The sequence below is a fragment of the Acipenser ruthenus genome, chromosome 5 (genome assembly GCF_902713425.1).
Source record: "Acipenser ruthenus chromosome 5, fAciRut3.2 maternal haplotype, whole genome shotgun sequence".
NCBI lineage: Eukaryota > Metazoa > Chordata > Actinopteri > Acipenseriformes > Acipenseridae > Acipenser > Acipenser ruthenus.
Genome location: NC_081193.1, coordinates 22,918,460 through 22,932,015, shown reverse-complemented (window position 1 = coordinate 22,932,015; position 13,556 = coordinate 22,918,460). Strand labels below are relative to the sequence as shown.

The following is a 13,556-nucleotide window of genomic DNA, read 5'->3' as shown; positions in this document are numbered from 1 at the left end:
GCTTCTTTTAATGGCAGACATAGCTGGCTTTAGTTTCATCAACATTCATAAACGCTACATTGTACTTAGGGTTGTAAATATGAATAATAAAATTACCTTTGCACATTTTGTCATCTGGAGTTGGCTCATAGCCTTTACTGCATATGCAAATATATGATCCTTCGAGATTGGAACATTTGCCATTGGCACATACTGGCCTGTCCAAGCATTCATTGATATCTAGATAAAAGGGAAACAGAAATAGAAGTCAAACGCTGTGGTCCACGCCATATGATATCCACGTGCAGCATATGGAATCTAACATCAATCACACATACGATTTTAGAAAAACAGCTTTATACAATCAGGAAAATTATAGAATTTCTCATTAAAAAAACAAACAAACATATATTACCTTTCATTTAACATATGTATGGTATATTGCTATATAGTGTGGAATGCTGTCTGGACAGTTTCCGGCAGTCACATTTATATACAATACAGCCCTCCTCTCGATATCTGATTGAATATTGCCGCAGAACAGGGAAACAATGCAGGTCATCTGGTTCTGCGGAGGTGCTGCGGTTCATGATCAGGCTGAATGGTTGACAGGAATCGCCATATAACACAGGACTAGCTACCAGGAAGCAACAGCAATTCGTATTTCTTTATAGTTTAACGTGAATCATCCGCATTGGCTAATTAAAGCACAAAAACAAGCAAAGAAAAAGGGGACCAGTGCTAATGTTGCTAATGCTATTGAGAGATTTAACTGGATTTGCATAGCTTGGTTATCGCTCCTCTAAAGTGATTGTTCATGCAATTCACTCTACAGTAGGTTTCTATGACATTATTCACTCCAGCCCATTACTGTAACCACAGGGCAGCTCACCACATCAGTGTGCTTGTAATTTCCTTAGCTATATATCTTGAGCCACACCACAGTGCTATTCAATATACAACAATGCCTCAGAGGAATGTGCAAGTTATCCCAACACTTGAAGAATTCACAGGGTACTCTGAACTCCTCTTCTAAAAGCACCACTACAGCAGAAGACATTCTTTAACAAGCCCGCTGCGCATCTGCTCTCTTTTTATCACTTATTGGAAACTTTCAACAGAATATTACAATAAAGGAGTTTAAGAAAGAGTGCTGGCAGTGGGGGCCAAGCTAAACACTGGAATTGGGACAGAGCAGACACCTAGTAGCGCAGTTCTGGAAACCCAGGCAGAAGCATTGTTTAAGAAATATCCAATTCTACGGACTATTAAATCATTAGTGGAACTACAATAAATATTGCTTCTGAAATTGTACAAAGAAGGCAAAGTATTTCCCTCTCTCATGTACTGTATAGGCGGTTTACTGTCTAACAAATAGCTGGCAGGCAGTGTGATGAAATACTATTAAAGCTGGCAGTTCCTACGATCCATTTCCCCCTATTTTTTTCTGACTTCTTTCTGAGTGGTTTAAATCAAGGCAATATTTTAAGCACACAAAAGGTGTAATTCCGTGAGACCCGGACATGTTCCGCTTGTTCGATGTGAGCACTGAGCAGTCCAAGCTGAAGAACAGCAATGCATACCAAGAAAGGAAGGTGGGACTGTTTGTTCTCTCCAAATAATAAACATGAACTCTTCCTCCAGGACTGTCACAGGTGTAACTGTCATTCTGTAATGCACCTGAATTCCAGAAGCCCCATAGGGAGTTCCTGTTCCGTGAAGATTGACAGGAGGGTAATGCTGTACTGTACATACCGACACACTGTCCGTTTCTGCCTTGGTATCCGTCAGAGCAAGGGACACATTCGTAAGACCCGGGGGAGTTGACGCACTTCCCAGACGTGCAAAGGCTTTGATCGTGGCATTCATCGATATCTACAAAGACAGACCACACAGTTTCACCTTAATATCGCAGATTATATCTTCACAGGTTACAAGAATGGCATGCCAGCGACAGCAGCTTTAGCAGCTTATAAAGAAAATTGGGAAATTCTGAGCAGACTCGCCTCATTATGATTTATTATGTGGTAAAACTAGCAGACACACGTTTTGTCTAATGTCGTCATCAGTGTAACTGTCCAGACATTAACTGGAATGTTCTAACTCACAAAGGAGGCCTGCCCTTGCTTATTGTCTGAGATATGATGAGTTCAGAATCCAAGGTGGCATGGAGGCTGTCAAGCTCTGTCTATATGGAGGCTGTCTGTCCAGTTTGGCTGCAGGGAGCATTTTTCAAATTATTTGGACTTGGCTGTGTTATATTGAGTACAGAAACCTATTAGTTTGGAGTCAACTTTATTAATTGAAACACTGTGAAAACTGTTTCGATCGTCTGCATTAAACAGTGCCTGACTGAGTGGGGCAGGTGAACTATACCGAGACTGAACTGGATGGCAATCATATCAGCACGATTCTTTCATAAGGACTCATCGTTTCTAAGTTACTTATATGGAATCAGAAAGCCATGTAGTGATCTAATCGTGGATGTCTTTCTGATTCACTATTAAACAAAAGCTCCAAAGGTCTATATTGGAGAACTGTGCCAATAAGATGTCCAGCTTCTGTGTACTCATCATTGTTCATTGTCAGATGATCAGATTAAGCGGCAAACCCTCCGCAACTTGTTACACAATTCCCAGACTTTGTAATGTTTAAATGAAGAACGAGGCTCAAAACAAATGCGTGACTGATTTATTACGGTATTCTGGGCACTCGTCAAAAATAAACACAGTAAAGTTCCAGCCCTAATTATTCTATAATCTTGTGCTGTAGCGAACAGCTGAAGTTACATTTCAGGGGTTCTAGCCTTTAAGACACTGTTGTCGACAGTTTTGCTTTATGTGACACCGATACCCACTGAGTATATTTAACCACAGAGCCACTGCAGACCTATTAAAAAGAGCTGTCTAAGAATACCGCACTATCAGTGGAATGCAGCACTGTACACCCAGCAGCCCCTCACCTTCACATTGGCCTCTCCTGTCCATCCTGAATCCACTGTCACAGTACTCACACCTGTAGGAGCCCTCTGTATTGACACAGAACCCGTCTCCACATATGCTGGGTGCCAAACACTCATCCACATCTGACAGCGAGACACAGGGAGAAAGATATTCATATGAGATGGATGGCAAGTTTCTATACCCAATGAATGTTACAATGCAGTCACAGTTAGCTTTTACTATATTGCTCTACAGTGAAATTATTTACGTATTCATTTCACAGTTGATTGCTTTACAGCAGGGATGGGAATAAGATCCATTCCTGGTTTTACTATGAGCTTAGTAAGACACACCTGAGCTTGTAACCTATACACTACGACTATGGAATAGCAGTCTTATTTCTATCCCTATACAGTACAACTTCTCTGAATATTATAAGACTGTGGGGGGGGGGAGTAGGGACTTTTTATATTCAGCCATAAGTAGTGATATCCAATCTTACTACAGCCAATCTAACCCTATCCGTATCACAAGCAAATTATCAACCCTGGTCATTTCTTTCTAATTGTGCAAATCTGGGATGCTTGAATCCTTGTCTGCAGAACAGAAGGTACAGTATGAGGTCAACTCAAGACCTGCTTGATAAAGTATCAGACAAACTATTGGGTTAAGTTTAAGATCCAGTACTGTACATGTCTGTCTAGAATTCATGGTATTCTAAACATTACTAATTTAATAACGTATTTTCTTTAAAAGGAACTAAAACTAAAAATCATGAGTTCAACTTTTAAGCTTCCTTTACTTCTCAATTGTGGTTTGGCTGTCATTATTATTAATATATTACTACTCCCATGAGGGCACATCAGTAAGAACGAGTGCTGAGGCTGCTGCTCAACATTTCCAGACTGTTACACACTAGTTTGAGCCATCATATTTAAAGCACTCTCTGAAATAGCCATTATTTTAAATAGCCCTTATATCCTATCCCTTGAGGGTGGGGAAAAACAACTAGTAAACCCGGGTTGTTAAAATATCATATCCTTATACCTAGATGTAAATGTTTTTGCTTGAAGAGACAGAAAAAGCTCACCCCGCATGGAAAACTAGCTTGTTTTTCATTTGTATCTATAGTCAAAAAGTAAAGGTAATGTTTTAAACATCTTCTTAGTTTGCAATTAAGCATTTTAGGATCCCCAACAGAGTTAACCTCAAAGGTAAGAGCATTTGCGTTTGCGTTAGCATTTGCGAAGATGAAGGGAAGCTGGATTTCCTCTGAAGGTCGCCCACGAGTCAGGACTAGAACAGGTCTAGTAAGGATGAGGAGGTTTTGCTGGCTTTGGCTACTTCAGTGGATTAAAAAGATTAGTTTGTTTTGCATGTTACTAGGAGACCCCTGGAAACCAAACCCTGGTCTTGATGGATTTTAACCCTTTCAGAGAAGGAACTTTATTGAGGATACATGTGAACAGGACAACTTTTTATTTTTTATTTATTTATTTTTTTTACGGATATTTATACACTATCTCAGACTGGGGCCTAGGAGTCCCATGAGGTTCCCACATGATTTCTGATGGCATATGTTAACATACAGAACTAAGATAAGGCGCCGTACTGAAAGGGTTAAAGCAAGCAACATAGCAAATAAATAAATGAATACAAAAATAAATCTATTATTATTATTATTATTATTATTATTATTATTATTATTATTTATTTTTTTATTTCTCCATGGCTCTTTCATTTCAGTATTTGTTAACTTTGTGTTACATTTCAGTGAGTCCATAAAAAATCTGCATACAGTATATACATTTTCTATGTTAAAATCAGGATCACATGTAGATGGCCCTTTGAGCAGTTGTTAAAATCCATATAGACTACATAGTTGTGCATTCCCCTCTAGTTCCCAACCATTACACATCTCATATGCAGTATGGATCAAAGATGTGCAGTGAACTGTGAAATTGCACACACAGCTAGAAATGTAATAGACAATCCAAATGTATCCCCTCAATGGCAAAGCAAATGTTGACCTCTCTAGAGTTCCCTGTTCAGGGATGGCTTGGCAAGGATTGCTGCTTTCTTTTTTGGGGGTGGAGGGGGTGGAATAACTTTACCGATGCAGTTTGTTCCTTCTTCATCCACCACGAATCCTGCTCGGCACACACAAAGGAAACTTCCCTCAGTGTTCTCACAGCGGCCATTGGAACAAGGTTGTGGGCTCTGCTCACATTCATTAATGTCTGTATAAACAACGGAAGACATTAAAACAAGAGGGTGAAAAAATGGCATGAAGAGACTAGCATTTATCATCTGGGTTGAGTGGTGTTACAGGATTTTAATGCCTACAAATCATTAAGGAGAGCATGTTTGCTGGCAGCGATGTTTCTCCATTATGAACATCTGACCACTTTAATGTGAGTCCACAAAACTGACACCTATGGACATTGACACATAACTAAAAAGCTTGTCCAATAGCAAAGATGGAAGCACGTTTTCAATAACCTTTACAACCGATTGACATACAGGCATAAAGGTGATATGAAAAAATAACTAGTGTTACTGTAATAAATCAGGTCAGCATATGCTTTGAGTGAACGTGTATGTTCGGTAGATGTGCAAATTGTGCTGTACGCCTTAGGAGAAATACCATCTGTGCCAAAACTACCAGTCAAGAGCCTCATCTCACCTACACAAGTTGTTAACTCGTTGTTGAGATGGAAGCCAGCATTACATACACATGTGTAACCCAGAGGCAGATTGATGCAGTATCCTGGGCCACAGATTTCAGGGTTAACTGCGCATTCGTTGATTTCTGAAATGCAGATACAAAAAATGATTGAGTACAATAATGAGGCAGGACGAGATGGACGGCCATGTTTTCAACGCTTTTCCTCAATACTTTAATCCACTCCTATTTTTTGAAAGGAGAAAAAAAATTAATGTTAATGTTACAAAATGAAAAACGAAACACATGGAGCGCGTTTAAGAGTACTTGGACAATATAACTTAATTGTTTGGTTCTAGCTTTGCATTACATGCTTAAAATGCACATGGACAGGAAGGGGGGGGGTGTCTGGTCATGCTTAACTAGCAATAACACACAATAACACACAATAATAATACTAATAATAATAATCTTGAGCACCCCAAAGAAGTTTCACCAGGGAGCCTCCATTAACTATATATACAAAAGAACACAACTTGTTTTAATGGATATTCCTTTGCCAGAGATATACCCAAGACTGACCATTAACGTAAAGCTTCTAATAATAACGCATCCCCAACAGAAACCCGGCTGGGATTCTAGTAATATGTGAGCACAATATCAGGAGAGAGGAGAGAATGTGATCAAAGGTGCTCTGCCATTGTATGTACCAAGTGCAGATTCACCTTTTGTCCCAATTGTGTGATAAAGACTGGTACAGGGAGCAGTGTGCTTGAATTTCCCCTAGCACTAGTAGACCTAAATAACCTACTTGTCTCTGATTCGAGGGTTATCCAAGCATGACATCACTTGAGCAGATTGCATTTGGTTGTGCGTCATTCCCATTCAGAGCTCCCTTAAACAGGGACAACTTCCCAAAATGTAGAAATGAGAACAGGTGGCTCTCTAGGAATAGGTTATTTGCTGTTTACACTGCAGGCTGCTCTGGCCTCACTTCTCAAGTCTATAATTTTAGTCTATACTTTTCAGTCTATCATTTCTTGCATAGCTGCTCCAGGGGATAAACTACGGCATGCAGCAAAAAGCCCTGCTAATGGCCAGATGGGTTTGTTTTTATCTTGACTCTGTAATTTCACTTCAAAGAGTGTCGACAGGGGTGGTATTTATAAACCTCTTGGCTCTAAATACCCTCTGCTGATGACATTGTTTATTTTTTGGAAAGTGAACACACAGCAATAATTTGATTACTTTGGGAATCTGGTTTCCTGTTTTAGAGACGCTGGGATGACTTTAAACACCACAGCCATTGTGGCTGCCCTAGGACAATGCTGAGCACTGGAAAGGATTTTAGGATGCCTTCTTTACACCAAATATATAAACAACCCTATTTATAAAATGACCTGCAAAGCATGTGGGTGGAAGAAATACCACACAGTTAACAGACAAGGAAGAAAGTAAATTACCTAACTGGTAGAAATACAGCACTACTATAAAGCGTACAATATAAGTGAGTCATTCACCTTCCAGCAAGACTTTAAATGGTAAATAAAAGCTATCAGTATCATGAAAAAGTTCATTACAATGACCTACATCAGGGGTGTCCAATCCTGGTCCCAGAGAGCCGGTGTCCTTCCTGGTTTTTGTTCCAACTGTGCCCTAAATTACTTAATTAGAACAATAATTGGTAATAATTGGTCCAATTAAGTAATTTAGGACATAGTTGGAACCAGGAGGGACACCGGCCCTCCACGACCAGGATTGGACACTCCTGACCTACAGCAATCATATGCACATGCACAAATGACAAAAGGACAAATGTGTCTACACCAGTAGTGGAACTTTGGTTTCAAAAGTGGAGGGGACAGTTTCTGCAGCTCGGACATACAGAACTCCCTCTTCGGAGGACAGGAGGGGTATTTCACAGCCACTCTACAACAATAAGATCCCAATGCTCAAAAAGAAAAGGTTTTTATAGCATTGAGACCACAGACATCGGAAGTGGTATCACGATTGAGAAATTTCACAATGAAAAGGAAAAAAAAAAAAACTTCTAGAAACAGTTTTTTACTACTGGGCTCTGATTTCTCCTATCTGCTTGGAATCACCCACAATGCATTGTGTGCCAATGCTGCCACAGTTGATTGTAGTTTCCACTGGGTCCTAGTGGGGACATTTCCCTGTCATTGAAAAAGTGAGGGGGACATGTCCCCCGTGTAAATTCTGCCTATGGTGCATACACCTCCAGATTCTGATACTGACTCTGACTTGTGCTGAAGAATGTCCTTGGCAAGTTTGAATATTCAGTTCTCAAGCTACAGTACCAGTATATGTAAATGATAAACTACAGTGCGTGCCTCCTCCTCTATATCCCCTGCTGGTCATTATGATAAGTCATCTCCTCTCTCACTCACTGTACTACTACATTGGGAGTTTCATTAGGCACCTACATTAAGTCTAGGAATCTGAGTATATTACTGTGCTAATGATGGTAAATCAAGGTATAGAATATAGTGGGCAATAAATAACGTACTGACTGTACAAATAAAGTCTCAAGCCTAGAGAGAAGATGCTCTGGTCAAGAGCAAAGGTGCATTTTTTTAATATGCAGAGAACACCCTTGAGTGATGTGCCCACATTTGTGGCCCCAGATCCCCAAGGGGATATGTGATCCGTTCTGAGACTGGCAGCAAAGGTACTAATTGACTAGCTCAGTGGTGCTGTGACTTTGCCATGGAGTGCCACCTGCATGTAAATCGCTTGTAACAAAGACTGGTTACAAGCGATCTTCATGCACTTGTTCTGGTTTCTTTTTTCTCTCAATCCCAGCGGCTTACCTGTCACTTGAGTGGGAGCGATTACTTGGCTTGCACTTGAAGTGGAGACTTCAGGGGCCAACTCAACCGGGGCCGGAGGGGAGGACCTCTCTACCACTTCTATTGAGATAAATCAGGTAAAAGGACAGAGAGGACATGAAGGAGCCGGAGAGTTTCATGACAACCACAATAAACAAGGAAAACGGTTTTTGCTCTTGCCATGTTTCTTCCTTTTTTTTCACAAACAAAAATTCATAATGAATTCAAGTGGAACACCACAGGGATAGCAGCTAATGCATATCCATTTAGGTCCATTATTTTGAAACGTAACCACATTTTTATTATAGTATTATTACATATTATACAATTGACAGCTTTCACACTTACACTTTTTAGTACTAATTGATATTTAGCTGATAATTGATTTAATTAATCTCTTTAAACCAATGTTCTACACAGAAGTCCACCACATACAGTCAAAAATGGTACATATCTGTCAAAATTTGTTGTCAGTGGCTATAATTGTTTTTGTATGCATGAGAGAACACATTGGCCTGGATTTGCCATTGGTGAAGTTGTGATGAAAATGTCCCTTTATTTAAGGTGTAGTTACAGAAAGTGCGATCATAGCTTGACCTTTACTAAATTCAATCATTACAGCACAGTGGAAATGCACTCCTTTATGGCAACCTGGGTGCCAAGGAATGCTTGAGAACCAAGCTCTCTGATTGGCTGTGATGACTTTTAATAAATAAACAGAAAAGATGAGCCACCTGGGAAGTGTGGGTCCAGATTGATTGTAGAAATGCCGGGAGAAAGCTGGGGCTGGCCAGGCTCTACTATTGATTTATAATCGAGCGTGATTAGCTCCTAAATACAAGAGAAATAAACAGAGGGCTGTTTTAATGTAGACAGACATTTTAACAAGCAATAACCAACCCATTAAACCCTGTTCACTCCTCATGCACACTGTCGTTAAAAGGACACTTCATTCATTTCATAATCCTAATATTTAATTTCTTACGTGTTTAGTATCCTGCTGTCTGTGTTTTATATGATTCTGTTTTTTTTCCTTCTGTTTAGTTCATTATTTGCCAAAGTTACGAACTACGTCAGCTAAAATTGCTTCTGAATTACTCTTCAAGGCTGATTAAGGAGTGGGAAAGCTTTTTAGTGTTGCACTTTTGCTCTGAAGCCCAAAAGGAAAGCATCACACACTTAAACCTTTGCAACGCTAATATGCGTCCCCACCTCACTTCCTCACAGTCACCCTGGCCTTTCAGATGCATGACTGGATCAGTTAGTAAGCATGGCAGATAATGAAACAACAACAGAGAATCATACAGAACACGCACAATTGGATATCAAATAGATAACATTAAATATTAAGAAATTGTAGATTATATAAAGCACTGGCATACCAGTGGCAGATACGGAAAAAAAAGTGTGGTGTTAGTATTTCTCACTTCTTCTCAAGCGAGATTTTGATAAGACATAAGGTTGGAACTAAAGTTTCCCTAAGCCTATATTATTAAATCTTACTTAGGATATTCAATCTTTCAACATAGGCAAGGTCATGCCCAAGAATATACACTGTGGATGTAAATAGCCTGTGAACTGAACTCTTACTAGTTCACTACTGTGAGTGTGTTAATCCTTGCTGATGCACTTCATGTCATTCCATTGAGGCAATTTGAAAATTTTCACTAAACAGAAATAAAAAACAGTGCACAGGGAAAAAAGCACATTATTTGATTGCTTAATGCTTAGAAATGAATGGGGTATATATATTTGAAATGTCTTAGCTTAATATGTAATCAGAATTTTATTTTTATTCAAAAATATTTTACTATATTCAGGCCTACCACAATTTTTTCTGTAATATCTGCTTCAAAACGGCAGTTCTGAATATTTTTTAACACACCACACTAAAACCTGATCAGAAGGCACTTACAGTACAGTACAGTACAGATGCCACAAACAGCAGTCATGCACAGATTTGTTTTTATATTTTTCAGCCACCATGCATAGACAAATTACATACAATGTAGTCTTCTCCATGTGACACAATAGAATGGGCTAGTTCATGCAGCTAATGATTCACACAGTTCTTGCAATTGTATTGCCTGTTCCACGCCACGGCCAGATTTATCGATTCTCTGCTTTGACAAGCAAAAAGTTACATGCATCTCAGCTTGATTTGAAAAACGACTCAAGCCTACCTGTTCAGGTGCTGCTGTTGCTACTGCAATAAAAAAAAGAAAAGAAACAAAAGACTGAAACTGTGCCAGAGACACCCACTAACACAGAAAGTATACAGTAAAGTGTTAAGGTACTCTGTTTGAAAGTAATCTGTGTAATGGAAACCACTGAAAGGAAAACATTTGAATGCCCCGGTATGTTAGTTAACTATAGTATGTTTGTGTGTAGGTTTTTAGGGTTGCCAGATGCCCCTTGGAAAATCAGGATTCACCCACTTTTCAGCCTTAAATAGCAACTTGGTAAAAGTCTAAAATATTATTTTTATTTTGACTATATTCTTTTTCTTGTTTGGAATCACTTTGTATATAACTTTCTGTTTCAGTCATCACACCCTGGTAACTTTTTAAAATTCAAAGAGCTAGAAATCAAAGATCTGTCATCTTGCATGCTGAACGCTTCAGGTGAACTACAGTATGTGGTACAGCTGTACTGGAAAAGCTGAAAAATGTGCCTGAACAGGGTGGCCCCATCATTACAATCCTTTGCAACAATTCATTATCACAATTCCCAGAAAAAGGGGGAAAAAAAAAAAAAACTGCTGCTGACATAGCATTTATAGTTACTTCACCTCAATTCACAACTCCTTAACAGGGTACTCCTCCTAACAGAGGCAGTACTGGAGCAGAGTTTAAGCACAGATGCTACAGCCTGGCATCCTACTCCCAGACTGCAGAGTTGGAGTGAAATCCAGACTCTCCCAGCATTCTAACCTCTAACACCTCTGCTACAACTGCATGGGTGGGTGGAGACTGCCAGGCCAACTCAGGCCTTTTATTTAAATAAATACATACATGGCTAGTTTCACAGACCCAGATTATTGCTAATCTTGAACTAACTAATGATATTTTAGGTAAAGTAGTCACAGACTAGTGCTAATCATGGTCTGTGAAACCATTCAGCAAACGACCCCATTTTTCAATTTTTTTTCCCCCAGACATTTTTATAGTGGTGTAGACTGTTTCTCTCTGCAAGGGAATCCAGGTTGTTTATGATCTGCCAAACATGTCTGGTATCACCAAAGAGAAGCATTTTTTTGTCTGTTCTGGAGCATGGTTCTGCAGCGAATGGCAGCCAAAGCATTTCAAATTTGCTTTTCAATGTTAAACTAAAAGCATCTCAAGATGAAACAAAAAAAATACTATATAATTCAGAGTATGTAATAATGTGAAACATATGTAACATCTACTACTGAAGACATATGAAGTGAGCATCCATCCAATACATTCAGTACAGCCGATAATGTAAAACAAATGCCATATTCATGATGAGGTAATGTTAGTAGTAGAGTTAAGTATGAATTACTGTTTACTTTATTTGAATTTACCAGTAAATCATATGCGTGTTCAAATGTAATTGCATTTGAATTTAAGACACTTTGTCAAAGTGCTTTGGCAATCTTTGAATTCCTCCCAAATGCTAATGAAACTTCAACATCGACCACGATGTAAATGCAGCAACGTACTGTGCTGTACGTGCATGCGAGCATTTGTGTTTCGGGCTAGAGCAAATGCAGACACTGGGCCCCATTCCCTTGATGGAAACATTGAGAGAAATTCTAAGTTAACAGACAGTGTGAATGATTTCTTCCAATGTTTCATGCCTCCAAAAAAACAAAAAATGAACTGAATTGGGAGAAACAGCACATTCTAGCATTTTTGTTTGTAATGTCAGTGCAGTATAAGGATTAGTTAAGGGTTCTGAAAGGCAGAGAGACTGTTTTTGGAGCTCTGTGTGAGAGGGACAGTAGAGTGTTCCACAAGGTGGGCAGACTGCTTGGGGGGTGTGCTGTTGTCAGTACTGTATTAAGGAGCAGGGTGGACAAGGGCTAGCTCTTTGTTCCCTCACCTTCCCCGACTGCAGTGACCTCGGGGTGGTGTCTCTCGGAGGAGGCCAGGGCCTCCACTGGCTCCTGAACTGCAGGGATGGGTACGGGGGAAGCCACAGGCTCAGCGGGGCTGATCTCGGTATTGCTGCCACTGTCAGGTTGATTTTTAATGCCAGGGATAACCTTTTTGTAGGGTCCAGTAACTGTGTAACCCATTCCGCCAGGGCAGATTTCTTTGAAGGCAGCTACACAGTAAAAACAAAAAGATTGCTAAGAACTTTCAGGCTTTTTAAAAGCACTGACTGTATTCTTTATCCAGGCCAGTTGTGGTCTAAAGAGCTTAATAAAGTATGTAATGTTTACTACCATGCTACCGTTAATAAAATAAAGAGGATTGCATATTGAGATGTATTTAAGTAACTGTGAGACATTTTAATATCTCCAACTACAATAGTATAACTGGAATAAATACAATTATAGTACTGCTATAGTTCTCTATACTGCAATTTAGATTTCATTCAGACCATATTGTAAGTATTTGTGCAATAATCAACAACAAGGGGAGATAAAGAATACAGTAAGACATTAACGGCATTGGCATGAACATTTAAAAAGGTCAGATATCCACAACATTCCTTTTTACATTTTTTTGTGACAATCTTTCACCATATATTAATATGAAGCATGCACATGATCCATACGTTAAGAGGGGCAATAAAGTAAGATACTGAGGGCTGGAAAAAGGCATAATTGGACTAAGCCAGTCAAAAAAGATACAATAACTGGTTGCTGTACAGAAGGAGGTTAGTTTGTTAAAATTTGTGTCCATTCAACTGGTTTCAGCTTTAGGTCATTTTAAATTTCTCTTATATATTTCAATTCTAAATAGATCCAGACTGGGATTACATTTTACTGAGGCACAGCTTTACAATTTTAATTATGGTACCGCTCCCTTTATAGCTTACATAAAATACAAAATAACAAAAGCTATGATCAATGTAACTGTTTGTAATTGTTTAATGGTAGCATTGCATAAAATGCCAAACAGCATCAGTATCACAGTTGTGGTA

The 13,556-nt window shown here is 39.2% G+C and overlaps 1 protein-coding gene across 8 annotated transcripts in view; it reads right to left on the bottom strand.

The window, feature by feature from the left end:
* LOC117402566 (latent-transforming growth factor beta-binding protein 1-like) overlaps positions 1–13,556 on the bottom strand; it is a 166,448-nt gene that overhangs the window by 53,485 nt on the left and 99,407 nt on the right. For 7 of the 8 annotated variants that reach the window (XM_034003849.3, XM_034003851.3, XM_059023839.1 and 4 more), the window contains 9 exons: positions 12,507–12,731; positions 10,622–10,644; positions 9,173–9,269; positions 8,421–8,519; positions 5,608–5,733; positions 5,036–5,161; positions 2,942–3,064; positions 1,735–1,854; positions 97–219 (listed from right to left, as the gene is read on the bottom strand). In XM_034003849.3, coding sequence (XP_033859740.3) covers positions 97–219; positions 1,735–1,854; positions 2,942–3,064; positions 5,036–5,161; positions 5,608–5,733; positions 8,421–8,519; positions 9,173–9,269; positions 10,622–10,644; positions 12,507–12,731 — 1,062 coding nt within the window. The remainder of the gene's footprint in view (positions 1–96; positions 220–1,734; positions 1,855–2,941; positions 3,065–5,035; positions 5,162–5,607; positions 5,734–8,420; positions 8,520–9,172; positions 9,270–10,621; positions 10,645–12,506; positions 12,732–13,556) is intronic. The other variant, XM_034003854.3, reaches the window with a different exon arrangement.